The sequence below is a fragment of the Stegodyphus dumicola genome, chromosome 7, assembly GCF_044657685.1.
Source record: "Stegodyphus dumicola isolate Sdum_Otavi_A_Nest chromosome 7, ASM4465768v1".
Lineage (NCBI taxonomy): Eukaryota > Metazoa > Arthropoda > Arachnida > Araneae > Eresidae > Stegodyphus > Stegodyphus dumicola.
Genome location: NC_140774.1, coordinates 108,398,607 through 108,422,077, shown reverse-complemented (window position 1 = coordinate 108,422,077; position 23,471 = coordinate 108,398,607). Strand labels below are relative to the sequence as shown.

At 31.8% G+C, this 23,471-nt stretch overlaps 2 protein-coding genes across 2 annotated transcripts in view; one reads left to right on the top strand and one right to left on the bottom strand.

The window, feature by feature from the left end:
- Window positions 1-22,054, top strand: part of LOC118195307 (uncharacterized) — a 196,256-nt gene extending 174,202 nt beyond the window's left edge. The window contains exon 3 of the mRNA XM_085820701.1: window positions 21,272-22,054. Within this exon, the coding sequence (XP_085676827.1) occupies window positions 21,272-21,303 (32 nt within the window). The 3' untranslated portion in view covers window positions 21,304-22,054. The remainder of the gene's footprint in view (window positions 1-21,271) is intronic.
- Window positions 1-23,471, bottom strand: part of LOC118197265 (FRAS1-related extracellular matrix protein 2-like) — a 175,752-nt gene that overhangs the window by 4,648 nt on the left and 147,633 nt on the right. The window contains exons 16-24 of the mRNA XM_085820699.1: window positions 22,297-22,461; window positions 17,883-18,168; window positions 15,823-15,931; window positions 13,182-13,374; window positions 12,396-12,500; window positions 12,080-12,207; window positions 8,187-8,448; window positions 4,257-4,444; window positions 1,125-1,277 (exon numbers count right to left, since the gene is read on the bottom strand). Coding sequence (XP_085676825.1) covers window positions 1,125-1,277; window positions 4,257-4,444; window positions 8,187-8,448; window positions 12,080-12,207; window positions 12,396-12,500; window positions 13,182-13,374; window positions 15,823-15,931; window positions 17,883-18,168; window positions 22,297-22,461 — 1,589 coding nt within the window. The remainder of the gene's footprint in view (window positions 1-1,124; window positions 1,278-4,256; window positions 4,445-8,186; window positions 8,449-12,079; window positions 12,208-12,395; window positions 12,501-13,181; window positions 13,375-15,822; window positions 15,932-17,882; window positions 18,169-22,296; window positions 22,462-23,471) is intronic.

Genomic DNA, 23,471 nt, shown 5'->3' with positions numbered 1-23,471 from the left:
TTTAAGTGTTTTTTAATTTAAAATTTAGTCTGTATGCAGACTTTTGTGACTAACTGTATGTTGCCCGAATTTGTTTTCTTGTTGGATTTTAAGTGCCTTTTGAAACTCGATCTTCATGCGGACGTTAAAAACATCCGGTAGACGTTACTTAGAACTTTCTATAATTTTCTCTAATCATACGAAACTGCAGTTTGAACAACATGCGTTCATCTGGATAAATAATGTTTATGGGTTAAATTAATTAGATTCTCCTAAATAATTTTTACTAAATAGATATAGTCTTTACATAAGCACAGAATGCAAATAAAATGAGCGGTATTTTTGTTCTCACCACCATTTATCATATATCGCGTCATTGCAAGATGTTCATAAGAGAATACCGCATGGGTACGGGTTCGTAATGGATTGAATGCACACAGAACCGATGATAACTTGACAAAATTTATTTTCCCCAAAGAAACGCTTTACAGGTATGGAACATTTCATATAAGTATTCGTACAGCTCATCTCAGTGTAACAGAGCTCAATCAGACGTTATAACTCCAAACTACTACGAACGTTAAACAGAACAAAATGCAAAGCGCACCTAAAGAGCGAAGTTCGCATGGAGATTTCTCAGTACTCCGAACTCAACTCTGAACTAAAAATTGAGAACTGATGCTCTTTCCGATGTTATAGTACAGTTCCCCTCGTCCGCCGAAAAATTTCGAGTACTTTCGATTTCTTGAAATTATTGAAAGGCATACACAGTTATACCTATACATAAGGATCAGACCAATTGCAGTTTAATAGTAATCAAATCAAAATGTCGCCAAATGGCAACTTTTGGCGATTTTTTGTGAAATTTGGCAACAGAAATTAGTCGACAGAAACATCGTCAGCTTGGTGCAGTCTCGCCAGTTTGGAGAAATAGAAATTTAACTCAATGTTAAACGGACTTGCACATAGCATTATTTTTCCAGTGACCCTTCACATTCTTGAGGCCTTTTACGCTACATTATACAAGAGATACTACAATTTGAACCATAATTTCATTAAAAATTATAATTACATTAAGATTATGTACATGTATACAAAAATTTAAATTATCTACATAGGTACAAAATTGGTAACAAACTTTATACCTGAAATAATGGAGCAGAATCAAAATAGAAGCCATCAGCAGCAGCTTGTTTTCTCAAAGCCTGAACTTCCTTGTTGGGATCGTCAGATGCCAAAACTGCATTGAATGGAACATTGCGAAATTCTTTGGTTACCGATCGTGGGGCTCCTTTGTCCTATAACAATAAAGTATTAGGAATACAAGTGCAGTACGCATGGTTAAAGCAAAAACAGATTCGTATTTTAAATAGAATACTTTTACTAATAAATACAATCAATTAGTAGCTTTTTAATTTATTCTTTTTAATTAATTCATTATTTATCACTAATTAATGTTTTGTTCATTAATCCCATAAGTGCAAATGAATAATAATATAATAAGAATTTATCGTATGGTGGAATCGAAATTAATCGTATGGTCGAATTACTCGAGATATGTCACTGCTTGTACGAGCGATGTTTCTGAAGTTCTAGGAACTGAACTCTAGTTCAATTCCTGGAACTTATAAGCAACGCTATTGGCCAGAGTCAAGTCTCGACATGTTTATGTAGTTATCCCATGACATATTCTTTAATATGATTCAGGTGTTTGAGTGATACAGGCACATATTTTTAGCATTGTTTTTGAAACCGTAGAAGATGTTAAGAGCAAACTTTTTTTTTCCAGAAAGAAGCTGTAAAAAGCTTTAGAAAAGTATTCTGAAACCACATTTCTGCTTCTACATCTGTTTCCACAGTTGGGGAAAAAACATTAGTGTTCGATTTAAAAGTTTAACCATGTCATAGACAGATGGATTGAGGAGGCAATGTTGATAAGTGCATTCAATTAACCGGGGATTGCGTTGGAAAACTAAATTGTGATATTGATGAAATTGAAGAAATAAAAAATTATAAAATTACTAGAACTTCATATAAATAAATAATTTAGCTTGTTAGAATGCACCAGGTAGGCGAACATTCATGTGAATAGGAATGATGGTCTAATACTATCGTTGGCAAAAACACGTTCACGTGTTCATAAACAAATATCTAGTTTCTACATTCAAAAACTAGGTGATGAATAGCATTTTACGTGGTAAAGACTAAAGTAGAACGCTTGAAGAATAAAGAGTCTTCAGAAGATATTTTACATAACAGGTACAGATCGAGGTCTGATTGCTTATCATTTGAAGGACAGTGGTAAGATACACTAACTAATCGTTTTTATGTCTTTTCTAGGTTTTCCTACCTATGTTTCTTACATATGAATCTTTCTAGTAGTTCTATGTACAACCTACTAAAAATAATTAAAAGGAAAGAACTTCATAAATAGCCGATGCGAGGGAATAAAAACTGCTCTTCAAAGTATCAAAATCTCTGAGAGTGTATAAAAAGTTTCTCGATTCGAAGGAAGTAATTTTTTATATAAATGGTTCTCCAATTATACGTTTGTATAATCGAATTAAGGAGATAGAAGCGTGGAGAGGGGTTTTGGGTACGTTACCTTCTCCTTTTCTAAAACACAATTTTTATACTGTCATACGGTTTTTATTAAGTCAATTTATTTTCATTCTTTTTATAAAGCTATGGGGAAGAAACGCAGTTGAAAGTATGAAGAGGGACTTGCGATTCTACGGAAACCATTGAGAAATTTAAAAAATTAATAACCTGAGCCAAACGCTATTGTGACAGAGAATTTGCTAATGTTGAAGCAAACGTAAAGGGGCATAATCGTCGTCGACGCAAAGGGTATGAAAAGACATGAAAAAATCAAGAAAGTATTCTATTTCTAAAACGTACTTCATTAAGAAGAAGCCTTGCAGCTGCAGTGGAAGAGCTACTGACATTGATGAAAGAATCAAAATAGAAAGTATATTGCAGAGTGTTTTAACCGTAAAATCTGAATTTCAACATAAGAGCACATGAAAAAGACAGTCTTCGATCTGACACGCTCTGGAAATTCATTACTTGTCCCAAAGAATACGGTCAGAAAGTAACTGTAGAGTCATTAGGTTATTTTGATGATAGAGTAAATGAAAAATGTGGTATGCCGTCGCCGGGACTCGAAATTGGACCTCTAGAATACGGGCCGAGTGTGTTACCGTTACACCACGAAGGCATGCAGAAAGGAGGGAGAAAACACCTTGTATACCCCCCTTTTAAAGAGAGACTGGGAATGAGGAGACCCAATCGCCAAATCCTGGTGAAGAATCATCATACACCATCTTTTAGTTCGAGCGCCACTGTAGAGACATTATGTTTTTTTGAAGCAGGTGTTATAAAAATGTGCAGTGCCCTCGGCGGGACTCGAACACGGACCTCTCGAATACGCGCCGTGGTATGCTACCGTTACACCAAGAAGGCATGCAGAAAGGAGGAAGAAAATATCTTATGCAATAAATAATTTTAAAAATTAAATAGCATGTAATATATAAAACATAAAAGTAAAATAAATATCTGTTATACTCAAAATAGTTGCATTGTACTTAATAAATAATACTACGCCTTGAAATTAATAAAACAGCGGAAAAAACATTTTTTTAATGGAACAATCCTTACGATGCAAATAATTTACAGGACAATAATTTTTGTATGAAAGGTGTGTGATTTTGAGTGGTCTCATATATTTCCTTGGAAATGAATGTTTTTTTGATGCGATTTAGAAAGTACACGGGAATATCTAGAATGATTCGTCTATTTAACCATCAACAACAGCAACAAAAAATAGTGGAATAGGCAAGAAATAATGGGATAGTGTAACTTATAACTGAGAAATAAGAAATTATGACTTATCAATACTAGTCCAAGTACCAGATGCCGAAGTGTCTTCGTTATGAATAAGAAATCTAAATACAAATCCATAAACATATCAATACAAATACAATATAAATAAGCCTAACCTCCAGCAATAGAAATTAAATAAAATAAGGCATAAAAAATAAGATTTTTGTTTAAAACATTTGAAATTAGAGCAAAAAATATGACGGCATTGAACGTTTTTTCGCGGGATAAACTTTAATGAAGAAACATCGCTTTTCATAAAGGTAAGAGATTTCAAAAAGATAACCTTTCGTTTGGGGTTACATTTCGTTTACTATTTGCACTCATGTGGCTGAAAAAGAACTGTTTAAATATAAAGCTTTGTAAATGAATTAAAAAAAGATTCAGTGACTCACAATAATTTTGAAGGAATGTAATAAATTTTCGGAATCAGCAACACAGCCGTATTCATTATTTTGTGGTTTATATTTAGGCACGTATCCGTCGACTCCAGTACACAAGAAGCATTTTTCGACATTCACAAAAAATGATTCTCCCAGATTTTGAGTTGGATCCATCATTAGACGACCGTAGACTGTATCCCCTGAAAGAAAATAAAAATAAAATATACGTTTATTAACAAATTTAATATTACTTTCTATAGCACATGAAACTTTCGCCTATAAATTTAAGCATTAAGCGTGGTATACATATATTTAAGCACGATAATAAGCAACTGAGTGGAATAATAAAATAATACTATTTCTAATCTGATGCATGAATTATAGAATGAAAGAACAGTTTTGGCGTAAATAGTTTATCTTTCTCAGTGCTCCATCATTAAATGGTGCTCATCATTTGGCCTTTTGGGCATAGCATGACAAATTTTCTCAGATCAGTGGTGGTAATGATTCCTAAGCAATTACAAGCTGGCCTCCATTTACTGCGCTCTCGTTTTCACCGGGAAAATAAAATTCTTTATTTCTGCTATATGGTGAAATATGCCCAGGAAAAAAGTTGCTGCATACCCGGAAAAAATTTGCTGCATAGCCTGCTAGTTTCCAACTAAAAGCTATTACTTTTGCTGAGCAGTTCTATAGACGGAACTTAAGTTGATATTATCTACGATATGGGTGATAACGATGTTAATGGCCTGATGAAGAAAGATAATATTAATACACATTTACCCTGTATCAAGTGGAGACATCTGAGAACTGCTAGAAATTCAGCCCTAGATTCAGTTATTAAAAATTTGATTAACGTATATTGGAATTAAATAAAATAATAATTAGAATACTTTCTCTAGTTAAAAACATTATTAAAACGCCTTGGACTTAGGCTCGAAACCTACGCTAAAAATTTATTTATGATTTTAAAATATATTTTAATTAAATGTTGTATTATTTCGAATAAATTATTTTCATTAGTAAAATAACACGCCTATAATGAACGACTTTAAACTCAAAGAGTATGGATATAATAATAACAAACACTTATATAAGAAAAAACGTAGAAATAACAAAACATTATATAAGAAGAGCAACTATTTTCAGATACCTCAAAATGCTCTCATGATCATCACTTAATGTTCAGATTATGTTAAATTTGAATTATACAGGAAACGTTATGTTTTCTACAAAAGCTGCATAACATTTCTTCTCTAACCAAGATTTGAAACATTGCTACCTTGATTTACCAGCCAGAAGTTTCAGCAGTTTATTTGTTCATTGTTAATACGAGTATGAATACCTTAACAAGCTGAAAAATCACATGCCTTTGTATCTGTCATCGATTATTCATTCATAAACATGCAATTCATAATGAGTTCATAATTTATGCATACAGGTATCCATTTTTTTACTTTATCAGGTGCAATGAGATGATGATTTATTAGACACCTTTATAGAATAAAATTATAACATTTGACATTAACGTCTTAATACATAAAAATGCATAAAACAGTAAAAAAGGATTACAAACAAAGTAAATCTCTTATAAAAAATTCCTTTATGAATACATAGCCGTATATAGGAATAGTTATTTAAAAGTTAACATTTATCACTTAAAGTGATAGCAAGTGATGATGTGCCAATCATGTTTCTTCTGTGTAAGATCTTTCTCGGAAAATAAAGAATTAGGAATGTTGACAGAAGATCAAGTAGCGTGATGCTAGATATATGTTTTCTGGTAGCAAATCTTTCAAGAAAAAAGATAAGACCAGATAAAACAAAAGTGATCTTATGAGATTGCAACTAAGCCTTCTAGTCATGCAGGAAAATGTATTTTTTTTAAAAAAATTTTTGCATTTGTGATTAACTTCCATTGCACTGACTTAAGACAAACTAGAATCATTGCATTCGCATGAAATCTAGATCATGTAGTAAGTTGGAAAATTTAGCGAATGTTACCAGCACAAATATGTGTTTATTAAGCATATTTTAAATTCCTATGCTGATTTTTTTTGCTTGCTTAAATGAGAAAATATTATGGCTAAAAAATATCGCTTTGTAAATAATCGGAGAAATTTTTATCGGATTATCAAACTTTTCGTAAACCAGTGGTCTCAAACTTAAATTCCAGTTCGGCAGAACGCACGATCTGACAGCAGCTAAAGGGCTTGAAATTTTTTTTACCCAAAACTCAATTTTAAATTCTACTTGATAAATATTTACCAAAACATACACGAACAATAATAGCGCAAAAGAAAAAAAATCAAATTTTTAATTATTTCCTATCTGAATGTCTAAAAGTTGATACCTAGAAGAAATTTCTGCTGGTTATAACTATGTAATCCGAATGTATTGAATGCTAAATATTACATTTTAGGCTGACATTTGTTTCAAGTAACTCTAACATATTGATGAGCCACTAAATAGCTTACTTTTAACCTAAGTTAAAAAACCGAAAGAACCAGAATACTAAAATGCCGCTAACTGTGGACAAATTAAATTTACTGATTGTACCAATGTGGGAAATTCCCCTGCCTTATCCTATAGTCACTGGGACCTTATCTTAGAATGGAGAGGGAGAATTAACGGGTTACCCCACAAGTTTAAATTATAATTTTTACTAGTATGGATCCACTCTTTTAAGATAATCCTACTATAATTAAACTTAGGAGATTATATAATCAATTAATCAATATTTTTTAGTAAATAAATTATTATTAACTTACTTTGCAGCAATTGCGCAAGTAGTAGTAACTTGTTTTCGCACTAAATGAATTTAAGATCATACAATATATATATATATATATATTATCTTACATATATATATATATATACTTTTGTTTTAGATCTACTTACTTATGTGAATCTGGTTTTTCTATTATTTTTTTACATTTAAAATATTTTTTACATTTACGAAAACTGTAATCATTCCCGTCGTATGATTTTCATACTGAAATTTCATTAGCATTATCTTTGTCATGATATATACCAAATCAAGAACGCTTGCTTGGAGACATGCAGATGCATACTTCCCTTCAATGAATGGGTAATAAAATAAAAATTAATCTATATTTATTCCGCCGTACTTTTCAATTCATAAATATTGCTAATAAAATAACATTTGCGTATGTAGATTGCAACACATTTTTAAGAAAAAATGTCGATCATAAACTGAAATCGTACACCTTTAGGGTATAACTTATTGGATTCTTTAAAAGATTGGCCAAAATGTAAAAAAATTCAAAACAAAATGATGCATCAACAGGAATTTAACAGAGGTTCTCGAACATTCAGACCATTCTTCCTTTTGTAACAGAAATTCCTTCGCAATTCTCTGAGCAGGTCTATCTTTATAATAAAGTAACTCGTAAACATCATGGTATTAGTATATGATTTTTCTGTACTGAGAAAGAATATAAAATGAATCACAGTATAATAATAATATATAAGAATATAATGTTCAATAGTACATAATACAATCATATCACGCACAACACATCATAGTTTATCATCGTGTCTTTCGTATCATCGTATCATCATATTTGTCGGTTCTACGCAGTGTCTATATTGTGAATGTAATCCGAGAAATCAACTTCATTTTTTAACATTTTTCCTTTCTTCAAAAAACAAGCACATTATATAATAAATTTCTTTCCGCTGAATATGCATGTTGTAAAATTAAATATCTCTAGTTGTTGATAAATCCATGAGAACAGTTGTGTAGTTCATTCCAATGGAATTTTTTTAACGTAATTGCCATTAGAAAATCATTATACTCATCTGCGTACTTTGTAACTAAAGAATTTCTTATCTATAATATTTCTTGTAAGTCATTATTTTGCATTTTTTAAACTAAAATCAGGGTAAAATAAGAAAAAGCGACTACCAGAAACCTACCTGGCACAAAAGATGCGTCACTATCTTCTCCAAAGCCCATACTGCCATTGGAGAGCCATAGATCCCTCTTGCGCATCAGATGAAGTTGAGTGTTGAGGCTATACTCAGCTGGCACAGGGTCACTTACTTGTTGGAATCTCACGTGCAAGTCGAAACTTACAGGATCTCGAGGGTTACATTGAGGAGGGTTCGAGTACTCAACGTCCTCTGTCACTGTGCAAGGGATTAATTTCACGTGATATAAACCGGAATAATCTCTAACCTATCAGGATAAATGATTTACATTAGAACTGGAAGGAAATATATTGATTAGAAAATGAATACATTTCAGTACGTAGATGAAATGCACAAAGCTTGAGGTACTTTCGCTTTAGCGCAATCGCGTTGGTAGAAATCGCCAAAGCTTCAGAAGGCGCCAAATTCTAGCAAACATGAGTCTAGCAATTCTCTAGTATTAACAAGCAACGTACCCAGTTTTGTCAGTATTTTTTGTTGCATTTCAAGTTCTATTAATTTTCATACGCAAATCATGTTATTTTTGTTTTACTCTCAGAATATACGTTTGTAATAAATCTCTTCAGTGGAAGAAACTGCAGAACAGCTGCTTTTAATTTATTCATAAAGCCATCGACATAAAATTTCCAACACAACCAAAGAAACCCCCCCCACACTTGTAAGTAAGCTTATTGGTTGATTTTCTAAATAAATATTTAATTAAAAGTTAAAATATATATTAAATAATATGTCAGAATAATGTTTATCAATTATAAGCCATTCCAGAAAAAATCTAGAAAATATTCTAGAATAAATTATCACACTGCGCTAATACGTAAGTACAAAGCTCAAATATTATTAATTTTTGCATAACATTATTCTCTTATGAAATTATAAGAATTATTTGCTCACATATTTCATCATATAAATTTTGTATTGGAGGTAACAAGCTAGCTTTATTTGTTACTTATTGAACAGGTCTCGAACTGATTATTAGAATGCATATGCGCTTATTAGTTTGCGTTAGCGGACTTAAGAAATTTTGACATTCAGTTTTAATTTTTTGAATATATTTATATCTAACTTTTATTTTTAAATTCAAATACATAAAAACCAAATAGATGATTTTACTTTTTTTATTTCTCACAAGCTAATGAAACGTTTAATCTCTTCTGTACGTTCTGTTACGAATATTAATGAAAGACTTAAATCATTTCTTTAATTTTTATTTTACATATATGTTTGAAATCAAAAAGGGTTACTCTTAAGTTTTAGAAATATCTTCCAGAATCTACGTTAGCGTTATCATTTCCTTTTTTAAGTTTCGTGAATTTTTAACAGTAGTTAAGAATAAAATTAAAAATTAAGTTACATAAATAAGAACAAAGACTATAACAATTGCAGTAAAAGAGAAATCTTTAAAATAACTTACATCATATCTTATCATTAATACTATTAACATTACGGAATTTATGTGCAATCAAAATCATTACAACTTACACAATTTTAGAGCGAAATTTATAAAGGAGGTTCAAATTCATTACTTCCTTTCAAATATCGTTTGTAGAATAAAATACGTAAGAAATATAACCAATCATTAATGGGATTTCATAATATTTTACCAGACTGTCGAAACACGTAGGTAAAAAAGCAATAATTTTTTAAATTTACCATATGTGATTATGTTTACGTAAAAATATTACATAAAGAAACCATAAAGTGACATTTCGTAAAATCATATTTTGACAAGCTTTGCAAATATTCACAGGACACGAAAATAGTAGGTTTATATTCAATGAAACGTATTCATCTACAAAGCAAATCGAAAGGGTAGAGGCAACCCTCATGTATTATAATGATTCATTCTCTATTTACCGTACTTGCCGGCATATAAGACGCACCCCTTTTTTATACACATTTTTGAAACATAAAACTTTATTACTGATCATTACAATAAATTTACAGTATTTTAAATATAAAGTAATAGAAATACGAAGTAATACTTTCTGCAAATACCAAATCTATCTGAGAAAGAACACCTTTTAATCTTCTTCGTCAAAGCCCAGACATTTATCTCCAGAGCTAAATGAAGAGTCACTTGAAACCTCTTCTAAATCAACATCTGAGTCCTCATATAACAAACTGTCTTCTGTACCATACAGTGCATTACTAATGCCCTTCTTAAATGATTTAAACACTGTCTCTCTTTTCACAGCATCCCAAGAAGCTTTGACCCATTCACAAGCTTGTGAAATGCTAGGCCTTTTCCTTCTTCCTGATGGTGTAACCTCAAAATTTGAAGACTGCATTCAAATGTTCTGCAATTTTTTCTTCATACTCTTCCGGCATTTTTTGCGATATTAATGTTTTAGTTCGCATACATAGTTGTTGTCCCTTTATGAATCTTGAACACCATGATGTTGATCCAGTAAAATCGACAATCTCTCTATCAGTTGCTATCTCTTTCGCTTGATGAATAATTATTTTTGTAGAGATTGAAATTCCCGCTTTTCTGTGGTCTAGAATCCAAGTACTCAGCTCTGCCACACGTTCGTAGGATATGTTGACTGTGAGTTGCTTTTTTTAAGATCCTCATCCTGATTCCGCCAAGTTGTTATCATTTTCTCAGTCGGGGGTTGCCCAAAATGCCTCTATGCAGCCCTATTTCCATGTTCTTTAGCATCCACAAAAACATGTAGCTTGTATGTTATGTTATAGCAATGCCAACGTTGATTTTGAGCCATAACTTGCCAACAAATTTAAGGAAATTGAACAGAAATTTCATACTCTTAAAAGTCTTTCACAAAAATTGAAAAGTTAAAACGAACCCAGCTATGATTGTCGATGATAGTGCATGCGCATTCACTAAACTCACACTCCGCAAGGAAACAGAAAAAAAATCGCATAACTCCGAATATAGGAAATTTCCAGAAATGAATGTAATCAAAAATTGAATATCGGCGAATAAGACGCACCCGTTTTTCAGACCCATTTTCAAAGAGAAAAAGCGCGCCTTATATGCCGGCAAATACGGTATTTTATATTTTTATTCTTCTTATTCTCTATTACTAAATATAATAAAGATCATATTCTTTATACGGTGAAGACGAAGAAAATGACTGTTTGCAATTAAGAGTTCCAAATGATCTATCTGGAGGGCATATCTCAAATGTGTAATATATGTGTAATATAGATGGGAATTAGTACTTTTAACGCTCATCACAAAATTCATTCTTACATAGGTAACTGATATTAGATTTGGTCAAAATCAATAATATTTGATAGAAGAATCATAATTATCGATTTCGCTTGATGAATAATCATTTTTGTAGAGACTGAAATTCCCGCTTTTCTGTGGTCTAGAATCCAAGTACTCAGCTCTGCCACACGTTCGTAGGATATGTTGACCGTGAGTTGCTTTTTTTTAGATCCTCTTCCTGATTCCGCCAAGTTGTTATCATTTTGTAAAAGATAAAATAATCTTTCTTCCAACTTTACTTTTCGATACCTCATTAGCTTAGGTCCCTTTTTGTTTGTCTTCACTCACTCTCAATAAGTTTGTTTACTTTAATTTTTAGAAACTGCACATTTTTGTCTTGCTATCGAAACCTCGAATATTTTTGGACTGTGAATTCTGAAACTTTACCTTTCCATAAAACTCTTTTACATCTATTCTACACCACTTACATTTATTCTTTACATGTAATTCTTTACAAACAGCTTTTCAATATAGAAGTATCGTAACTGGTGGACATTCATCGGGAATACCTAACGTATTTAAGTTTGCTTACTTCCCTAAAAATTAGAAGTATTTACATGATCTAAATACAAACAGATCTACAGTATTCTGTTTTAGCAATCTGAATTTAGGAATGTATAATAAAATGTTGTTAACTTACTGCATAATCAGAGACAAACTGCCACTCTTGTTCTGGTTGAGCAAATGTGGGTTCTGTACGTACAAGCTCCAATGTGAACGTCAAGTCCAGATGATCAGGTGCTAGAACCATTGAGGTAAACCCGGAATCTAGAAAGAGAGCAAAAACAAAGGACTTCAGATAGACTTTCTGATTGCGTATTTTATTATTAGTATCTCTACGCGTAGAGGTAATTTTACATTAACCTGTTAATTTAGAACTTTCTAACATGACTAACATTCAGAATGCACATTTAGCGAACAGTGAATAAGCTTTCAAACACATAAAATATACTTACCAGGATGGCTAAGAACAAACTGGCCTCTAAACCTGGGCTCTGTTCTAAAATTCACCAGCAGTTTCCCATCCTGCCCTATAGTCATTCTTGTTAGATAGAGGTAGCCTATAGTTTAAGAAACGTTGTGTTACAATTAAATAATTGATATTGATTACATGCTGCAATAACAAATTTTATTTACGTGGGAGAGTTAAGCGACTGTTATGCTTCACACGAATTTTTGAACTGCTTTTAGAACTCATCGGAGATTCTACATTGTCACATAGGCCAGCAAGTGAAGAAATCATTTGGTCAAAATACACATTTTTTAACAGCAAAGAAGAAACACGATTTTTTCCTCTCAGCTGAGAAAATACTTCAGTGCCCCATATGTACAAATCTTCTAGCGATATGTTTTACCTCTGGGGATTAGTAACCTATCTATGATCAATAATTAAAGGAAATAAAGCTTGTAGAAATATTTTCTGGAACATCTTGCATATTGAAATATGAAAATTTCTAATGAAACACCAACGCTGTTTATTATTTCTTGAAATACGATAGTAAGGAAGATGCTCTGTCTTTGATATTCATTATAAATCAGTTTAAATGGGCAGTCATTATTGTAAGTAGACAATATGTGCATCAAGAAAGGAATCTAATCTTACATGAATATTTAGAAATTGAACACTTTTAGAACAAAAAAAAAAATGTTAACATGACACATGTTTTTTTTTTTTTTTTGATTATCTACCAGCTACAACACTGGTTAAAATATTTATTACAAATCATATAACTGTGTATTACCCTGGAGATGAGATTCTTCTGGTGCTCCAATGCCATGTTGCCAAAGGATGGCAGTATCGTACACAAAAGTCAGTCTCAATTGAGAACTCAGATCGTTGTGCTGCCAGCCTCCTGTGGCGACAGGGGAGTGAAATATGTACGATACATACAGCGGTACACGGACAGATACGTATGACTGTACAAGATTTAACACCTGAAATGTGAAATTTTTCATTTGAGTTTCATTATTAGAAAAAGGATAATTTCATTTTGTAACTTAATTATCAAGAAATTCCTGCGACAATTTCTAAATTGGTTTCCGTATTTTGAGAATGAAGCGTCCTTAAAAAAATTAATATAAAAAAAAAGCATTTTTCTTTTTGCAACATTTCTGCAACTGCTGGGAATATTTTGATAACTGCACGTGTTATATTCTGCAAGGAGCCTTTGTATTAAGCCGCTATAGTGTTCTTGATTTTTAGTTTCGAGGGTTGTCTCTATTCTAGTATTTTAAAAGAAATATCGAAAGCAAGTGAATATTTATCGAATCCTTATAAAAAATTGACAGCAAATTGTAAATAACTAACCGCTCTGCAAAGTCCTGAGAGAAGTGATACCATTTCAGGATTAAAGTATTTCTTTGAAATCGTTTAGCGATAGTTTGATGGCGATAACTGTGAGTGTAACCGTACAGAATGTACTTTTTTTTTTGTCGCAGGTCGCATCCAATCAAGTAATTTTCATTTCATTTTGCTGAAATGATGAAAGATAGGACACTAGGTACTGTATTTTGCTGCCTTTTTCGGTTAGGGATACGCTAAATTGTGAAAACATATTTAATATTTTTATTTTCCCCGTTCATTAAGGTTATTGAATTAAGATATCCCTCTGTTACCAAGAGTTAAATGATGGTTTTATACATATGTTAGTTATGGATTGTCCCAGCCAGCCCTTTGAAAACGTCATTATGAATGCTAATTTATCATCTAAAACACGCCTAACATTCCTTTTCTTCGTGTTTACACAAAATTTTTGTAGACAAAAATTGAACTCTTTTAGTCGGTAATGTATATTAATTATAGTCTATAGCCTTATAGCATATTCTGAAAAATTTACTTCACACTGCACTTTGAATTCAAACCTGCTAGCATTTTTACTTCGTACTAACCATTTTTAAAGCAATAGTTTTCATAAATTAAAAAGGAAAATTGTTATCTCGTAAAAAGGAAAACTGATCCGTATGTAGCTAAAATGTTTAGGTTTTTATTAGTATGAAAACGCACGATTTATATGAGAAATCAAACATATTTTAATGGAGTTGAGAGATAAATATGAGTAGAATTTTCAAATGATCTGATAAAATAGCTCTTTATATTGATGAGGAATTTCTGTTATGATTTAGATTCTACAGTCAAACTCCGTTATAACGAAAGTCCAAATATAACGAAGGAACATTTTGGTCCAGTCTAATTTCCTACATATTTAATGTTATTTTATATTGTTATAGTGAATTCTAAAACTAAGAAATTGAATATAACGAATCAAATGAATATCTTTCACTGAAATGCTTTTGTATTTTTCGTGTAATTTAAACATTTCTGCAGGTTTTAATGAAAGAATTAGTAACCTTTAAAATCACCCATGTTTAGGATGTCAGGAGCTATATTCCACATTCGTTTCATAAAGAAAAACAACTTTACATTGCTTTTCTTTTATGTTAAACACCACTTCTTTTAGTGTTCTAAACTGTTGGTTTATGCCAAGTAGGTCTGACACCCAGTACAGGAGAAAGAGAATTCAGTAAGTCAATCTTAGGCCACCATATGACGTTCTTTGTATATGGTGCAAGTGTTAAACCAAAGAACGTAAGTGAGTTCTTTGATTTCATTGAAGTTCTTTAACTAAGTTGTAAGACGCAGACTATTTAAAATTGATACTATGATGGAAATTTTGGAATTCTGAATTTTCACTATTCAGGAAGTAGGGAATTTATTATTTTGGATTACATAGTTGATCATTCTTTTAGGAAATGAAATTTTTTTATCCTTGTCAGTTTTTATTTTTGTTTCGGTAAAAATGCTAACCAAGTTCTTCCTCCGAATGGAGATTTTGTACTTTAGGTCTTTTAAATTAGGATATAATAAATTCATAGGATATTCTTTACACAAATTATTGAATCTTTTCTTTGCAACCATCCATATCTGAAGTAAAAATTAAAGGAATTCGCTAACATGTTTTGTTGTTCGCTTTCATACAAATATTTCATACAAAATAAAATTTCATACAAATAATTATTTCATAAAATATAAATTATATAATACAAAATAAAAAAACAGTGTTTTTATATTTTTGTGAGACAGTCTGCTTTTTGTATCGAATTAGATACAAAGAACCAAACTTGCGGTCTCTTTAAGTTTTTTTAGCGGGGTTCGACTGTAAATCAAAGGTCTTTCATTGTGTAGAGTTGCAACAGCTTCGTTTACTCGTTGGACGTGATTTCGAAGTCTGGACTTCATGTCAGAAAGGTGAAAGCTGTAGCACTTAAAATAGCGTTTTAGATAGATATGAAATGATGCTGATAAAAATTACATGACTGTTAATAAAAGTATCAGTTGTGCCACCCTAAATAAATCACATAGCGAAGAAAAATAAATTAACTTACTTGACCATCCGTAGCAATAGTTCCTCCACATTCGTTCACCAGTTCGGACATATCATAATAAGAGCTAAATTCCCACATGCATGCTTCCAAATCAAGATTGCGATAAAACCTGTAAAGAAAAACAGTGCATTATTAACATCTTTTTTTTAAAGCTTAGGTATTTGGAAAGGAGATTTTAGTAATTTCTTTGCTTTTATGACGCCTAAAGCTGCTAAAAATATATCACAAAATTACTTCGCGAATAACTGTTATTTTTTAAACCTAATTCATCATTAATTCAAAAGTTTGCAAAGAATTTTTTTATCTAAAACATTATAATTCTTTATTTAATGTATAATAATTAATTTCTATATCTGTTGTAATAGTTGATCTTCACTATCATCAGAAATAATCATCCTCAAGGTATTATTTAATGCAGGGCGCTTTTCGATTTCGCTTATACCTGAAGTAGATTATTTTTAAGCGTAATAGTTTTCAGCTTAGTTTTTTAAAATCAATTCATGAAAGACAAATGATTCATGAAAGAAAGCCAGTAAGTTTATATGATGGTATCATTGACCTCTAAAAATGATCAAAGAGACAAAGGATTTGTTAACTAGAGGGAGTATACTAAATTTTTGCTTACATTAAATTTGACATTTAAGAGTCGGTTAGATGATGGTGTTATTGAAAGATTATAAATTAGTCTGATAATAATTTTAAACCAATTAAATCGGCTACTGACGAAATGTTCTCATTCAAAAGAGCACTGTTGGAAAATTTAACTGGAAACTCTGTTAGCTGCAAAGTAGGGGTAGAAAAGGTTGACTCTTTGTTGGTATTTTTAAACAATACATTTTCATTAATGTGCAATAAAAGTATGATTCCTGTTTTCAATACAATTATATCAAATAACACCATACTTTATTGCAATTTCAATATGAAAAGTATAAACAGTGAGTGTTTTAAGATAACATTGAAGAATTAGCTACTTCTGCCGCTTGCATGTACCTCAAATAGGTAATATTTATGCATTCAATATTAAAACTCAGTGTCTATTAAAACTAAATACTTTTTTTGTACTTTTCATAATATAAAAGCGCTCATTTTTAATTTATTTCCTTTTTGCATACATTGCTTTATTGTAATTTATCGTGTCTTAATATTTTATAAGCTTATAAGATCTTCATGACTGCCTCAAATGTTACAAAAGTTAAATTTCGTATACTACAAATCAAGTCTCCGTTGTATTTCCAAAGCAATGAAAAAATATGAATTTTAAGATACTGGATCCAAGACTGTTGTCAAAGTTTTAAAATTCTGGCCAGCCTGTTGCTTAAATATAATACTCAATACAGTATGTTGACAAGTCTATAAAGCAGTTCAGTTCTCTGCTTTTGAGAGTATGCGGAACCTCGATTATTCGTCAGTCACTCGACCATAGTCATAACAAATGTACAATAAAAAAATTAAAAAGTGTGTGTGTGTGATTATGGTAAAGCCTCGAGGGCTATCTGCCTAAGAGGAGGGATGCCTTCGTGGAGGACTTTCTAAGGCAAACTGGCTCGTATACACGTTACACATGGAGAAAACCACGAAAACGCCCATGCAGCCAGCCCGTTCGCGGGATTCGAACCTCGGACCGAACTACCAGTGTTCAGCGACTTTACCGCTCGGCCGCTGATTAAAAAAAAAAAAATTAAAAAGCTAAATACTCATATACAGCAGATTCGAAAAGGATGCCAGTTTTAAAAATGCTAGAAAAATGCATTATCGTCGAGTTTCCATCAACTCTGACATTTTAATTTCCTGGGTTACGTAAGTTAATTTTGAGTTAGTAAGATATAGTGAAAGACAGAAAAATAACCTAAAGGAGTTAACTGAAAGTTTTTCAAACGTCGACATTTTCTGTCGAATGGCTGTTAAGAAGAAAATTATATAATGTCATTTCCTTCTGTCTTAAAATGTTAACTTTAGAAACTTTTCTGTTTCGAATAGTTTAATAAAAAAACCCTTTCGACGATTTGTTGGTTTTCAAAGTTCGTTAATGACGAGCTATTTTAAAGGAATTCCATGCCTACCTCAAAGTAGGTTCACTCCTCATTTGAGCACTGTGCTGGTATGGCTCCACTTCTCCAACCACGTTGGGATTCTTGGTGGCGTTAGTTAAGAAACCATGCTTAGTCTCCAGCTCATAATAATCCAAAAGATTTGAGCATTTATGGGTTCCTACTCGCAGTCCGTCCGGGCTAAGAGTCAATTCGAAGTTGGTCAGCTTCCTTGTCGAGATCACCGGCAACATGCCATCCCAATGTGGAATGGTGATAGTCAGCTTGATAAGGTTGGGATTTTCTGGATCAGATGGACCTAAATTCAATTATTACTAAATAAGTTATGTATTTGAGTTATATTGGTAGAATAAACTTCGTATACTCTTCTTTAAATGTAACAAACTTCAAATATTTACACTTCAAGTACATATAAAAAAAGATTTATTTAATTTTACTTTCTCAGGAATCTGATTTCATTTTGCCATAGATTTCCTCGTGTTCTCTCTTTTTCAAATGTCTGAGATTCAAAATTTGTGCACTTGCATGTCATTTTCGCAATTTAGTTGACTTTTAAGCAACATTAGATCTGAGCAACTCTGTAACCCTACGACATATCAAATTCCCATAACATTTTTGAGTCCTCTTAAAACGTACTAGTAGCTGACTGTCAATCGAAATCTTTAACAACAACACATATATCGTGCATTATACATATTAGAGCAGGGATACTCAACCAAGGAGGAGTTCCTCTATGGTAGTGGGGAGAATTTTATAGTTTCAGGTGGAGGGAATGAAGTCACTTTGTAATTAACTGCTACGTTGTTAGTTTAAGTTTATGAATATAAAAAACTGCTGTTATTTACGTTTTGGTATTTATCAACATTTTTTATACTCTTTTTGTTTAATTTAAAAACACATTCAAAAATAATCTAATTGAGTTTTGGAAAGGAGGAGGAAATGATTTTCCAACAGTAGTAAAATGAGTGCATGGGACAAAGCAGGTTGAGAACCACTGTATTAGATATTGTATCAATTTTACAATAAAGCAAGCCAGAGGAAAAACAATGTGATGCAAAGGAAAAGGAATTATAAATACAATTTATAATACTGTATTTTTCGATGTCTAAATTCCTGTTTTCTGCAAGACGGCTCGTTTGTTTGTTGCTGCATCTATCAATATCATCTTACACGACACAAAAATATATAATATATATATTACTGAAACCATAAATCAAAAACTAAAACTTTTATAAATATTTTCGCAAATATTTTTGTGTTAGTATGTGATATTAAGTACTAGCATCAACATATACTGTTTTTCACATTCAGTTATTTTATTACTATATAAGGTACTTTCTCCCTCCTTTCCGCATGTCATCATGATGTAACGAAAAGCACGATCGCTCTTATTCGGGAGATCCCGAGTTCAAATTCAGACGGGAGCACTGCAAATTTTTACTGTTCCTGCATCGATATAACCTAGTGACACTACAATTGGTGCCCGAACTAAAATGTGATGGAGCATAATTCGTCACCACCAAGATTTGGCGATTGGGTCCCCTAATACCCAGTCGCCTTCTAAAGAGGCGTATATAAGGTATTTTTTCTCCCTTTTCCGCATACCTTCGTCGTGTAACTGAAAGCATGCTCGACGTGCATTCGGAAAGTCCGGAGATCGAATCCCGGTGAAGGCATTGAATACTTTTCACCTTCCTGTATCGACATAAACTAATGCCTTTACAGCTATTTCTCGGTTATTATTATTTTTGCAACTAATGCCAAAACTAATACTATTACTATAATTATTATTTATTATTATTATTATTATTCTTGCTATTATAATTATTTTATGTTTCCTTCCTAAAGCCTTCTCGTATATATTTATAACATAAACCCTATTTCTTTATAGAAGCGCTTTTTTGAATCCTGTATATAAAAACTTGTTTATACACCCTCTACGTAGAGCCTCGTACTTCAAATCACTCTGCTAAATACATTTTTTATATTTTAACAATAGTATTATGAGAAGATGAAGCTCAATTACATTTGTGTGTCATTATCTATTACAACATCTTGCATTCTTCAAAACATCTTACAAAAGATACGATTTTCTCTGAAAAGAATTAACATGCTACTAACGGTAAAAAGTAGATTATTTGTTGCATATTTCTGATACATCTGGGTAGCTTAACGAAGAATCTACACAAAATACGTTTCAATTAATAAATAAATGCGTGGGGAAATAAAATGCGTGAGTTCTATAAATATGCAGATACAAATTGAGCACATTTTTTGGCAACTAATTATTCACTGTCGCTAACTTTTTGCAGTGTTTGCTCATGTGCAATATTCAAGTCTAACGTTATGAATTTAAAATTAATAATCAATATCAAAATCAATATAATAACATTAATTTCTCAAGAAATTGGAACTCATATTGAAATTATAGCGTTTCTAATCAAGTAAATTTTCAAGTATGCTGATTCAAAAAATGTTAATGCCTATTTTTATTGCCAACAATTTTCGAAAATTGCTGATTTTTGAGCATCATACTAAGCTTTATAAGGAATCGTTACTCAACAGCTATTATGATTGTGTAAAAAATAATTGTATGACATTTTTATTACGATTATTATTATTATTATTATTACGTTGCTATTTGAGCAACAAAATGTTTGAAGGAAGATGTTGGTTGATGATCAATGAGGAAAAAAGTAGTGAAAATATAATTACATTTTTTGTGGGGGGGGGGGTTCACACTAGAACACAATTTCATTTGAAAAATAATTTATTTGAACTTTGGAAGAACTTATAACAATCACACTGCTGAATAATTATATAAACACGTACACACTATGAATTTCAAACTGATACATATGAAAATTATTGACATGTTCTTCTTCAGATGAAACCTTTAAAACATAGAACGAACATGTATATTTGGGTTGCCACTGTGACATTAAGAAAAATTTCAATTTTATGTAAAATTATTAAATGCTGGTTTCCAGTACAAATGTTTAATACCGAGGCATACTCTTTAATTAACCAGTATTCATTTGCATCCTTAATTTTGGAGATTTTTAAGCATTAGATCTTTTATTAAATTAATATAAAGTTTTGAATATATATTAATCGCTTTATTTTCCCATCCACCACTTTTTTTCCTTATTTCCAATTTTGTCATTAATCCACTCTTTATGCCTGGACTTATTCATTCCGAACTGGATGTACACTAAACGAATTTTTCCAATAAAATATAAAGGGTAACTAATTGATCTATTCTCATAAAAAATCTTGCTGTTATTATCATAATGTTTTTTACTGATAAAATACAAATGCAATGGATGAAATATATACTGTACGTAAATAAAAAGTTATCAAACATATTTATCTTGTTTGTGTCTCTTTTCTTTTTTCAGGTCATTTCTTGGTGGAGAATCACAAAGTCTAATGTTTACAGAAAATCTGCCCAAAGAATTTTGCTTTTGCCTTCTCTTCAGGAGGTTTCGGTAATGTAACATTGTTTGATAATTCCAGACAACACTATTGTAACTTATTTGAGCTTTATTGGGATGGTTCGTCTGGGAAAAGCTATAAGGTATTTCTCCCACTTCCCTAGCGTGCCTACGTGGTGTAACGTTAGCACGCTGGGCCGGTATTCCAGAGGTCTGTGGTTCGATTCCCGGCGAAGGTGGTTGCATATTTTTCACCTTTTCTGCTTCCAATTAACCTAATGACTCTACAAAGCTTTAACATCCATTCATTTGGCAAAAATTTCCTTGATTAAAGAAACAGAGTCTTCTTTGACCTCCACCTCATCTGAAGCCTGAAAAGAGTGTAGTTACCTTAGACTTGTGGTCCTTCTTCTCAAATTCCTGCAGAATCTGTCTGATTTTTGATTCAAAATTGATCTCGAAAGAGGTAAGCAAGGACATTACGTGCAGTCGTGACTCATCCAGTCGTATTCCAAACAAATACCGTATAGCAAACGCGAAGTTTCGTCATTAAATAATATGTATTATTAAAGTATTTGCTTTAAAGAGCGAGGTATCACTGTATTTTGTTTTCAGTGTACGATGCAATTCTCATGTACGGAAAATCGCGTTCTGTTAAAATGTAAACCTATTATCATTACACATGCAATATTTTTTTCCTATTATTTATTTAATTAAATGTCTGCGTCGTCGAATCCATGAGTTGGAATCGATGCGAAAATTATATGTTGCAGGCAAGAAGTATTTATAACTGCGAATGGATCTTTGTTATCATTAAAAGAAAGATCAACTTCAGTTTCTCCATTCGCTTGCACGATGTTTACTTCTAGAGTACAAGTATTGAGAGAATATCTGACAAATGAAAAAGAAGAAACAATGCAATAATATTAATTGAAATATTTTTCTCGAGATTAATTATAATTGAAATCATTAGTTTATTCAGGCTTTACCTGTATAACGCATTTTAGCAGTAAATGGTTCCGCTCCGACCGAACCTTCAAATTTCGGAGCACAAAGACCTTCATCCTTCGATATAATGACAGGAACGCTGCTCAGTTCCAAACCAGCATCGCCATCTTTGCTAACTGCTCTTGCAGCACATTGTACGCGACTTCCTAGAAAGAAATATGAAGTTACTGTCTTTTTAAAATTAATAAAAATAAAAAGTTATTTCTCCTATTAAAATGATTTTGCTATTGGAAACATTACTTTCATGATCATCGTGAAGCTTTCAGACTATTTACATGTCAACAAAATAAAAAAATTAAAATCCGAATGAGAAAATTTATAAATCTAAAAAATAAAAGATAATCGTCAAGAATTTTTCAACTCTACTGCAAAAATCCGTGAAACTAAAGAGAGTCCAGTGCAATTTAAGTCACATTTACTACTAGAATGCGCTTTAAAAAATGATGCATAAACCACCAATTTCGAATAATAAGTAACTATGCTTTACCAAATGATAACTTCTAAATAGTATACGCTCTATCACAGAAACGTTTCTTTTATCATAGACCACTACGAATTTATTGTTATAATGAATTATCCAAATACTATAAAATGGAAGATCTTGCCGTATTACATTGCCGTATTTCCTCCCATTTGTTTTACTAATAATATCGTTCGAAAATGGAGAGCAAAAAAATATGCGAATAATTTTAATTTCCGAAGGACGAGGTTACGGTAAGAATAAAACAATCGAAAAATATTCATGGATAAAGTACTTGTAACTGTCCCAATTTTGCTTTTTTAAAAGAAGCCTACATTCCAATAATAACACAGAGTAATATTAACATTACAGGTATCTAATAAGACAACTTCATGTTTGCTTCCTTGTAACTTGAGTTTCACCTTTTCTAATTGTTCTCTTTGCTAATCCTCATCTTTACTGCTCCTCTCATAAATGTTTATAGAAGCTGAATGTGTAGATTACTCAACTCGTAGATGTCCGTTTGTGTTTGTGTGTCTGTGATGGTTCGATTTCTGTATTAGTCAGCCATAAAGTGCAACAGCTGGAAGAGACAGGCTCAGCGTGAGCTTCAAACGAAATTCTGGAAGGTTTGTTTTTGTTAATGAGACGAAATAATCACTACGTGAATCCATTTTAAAATTCATGGGAGGTCGT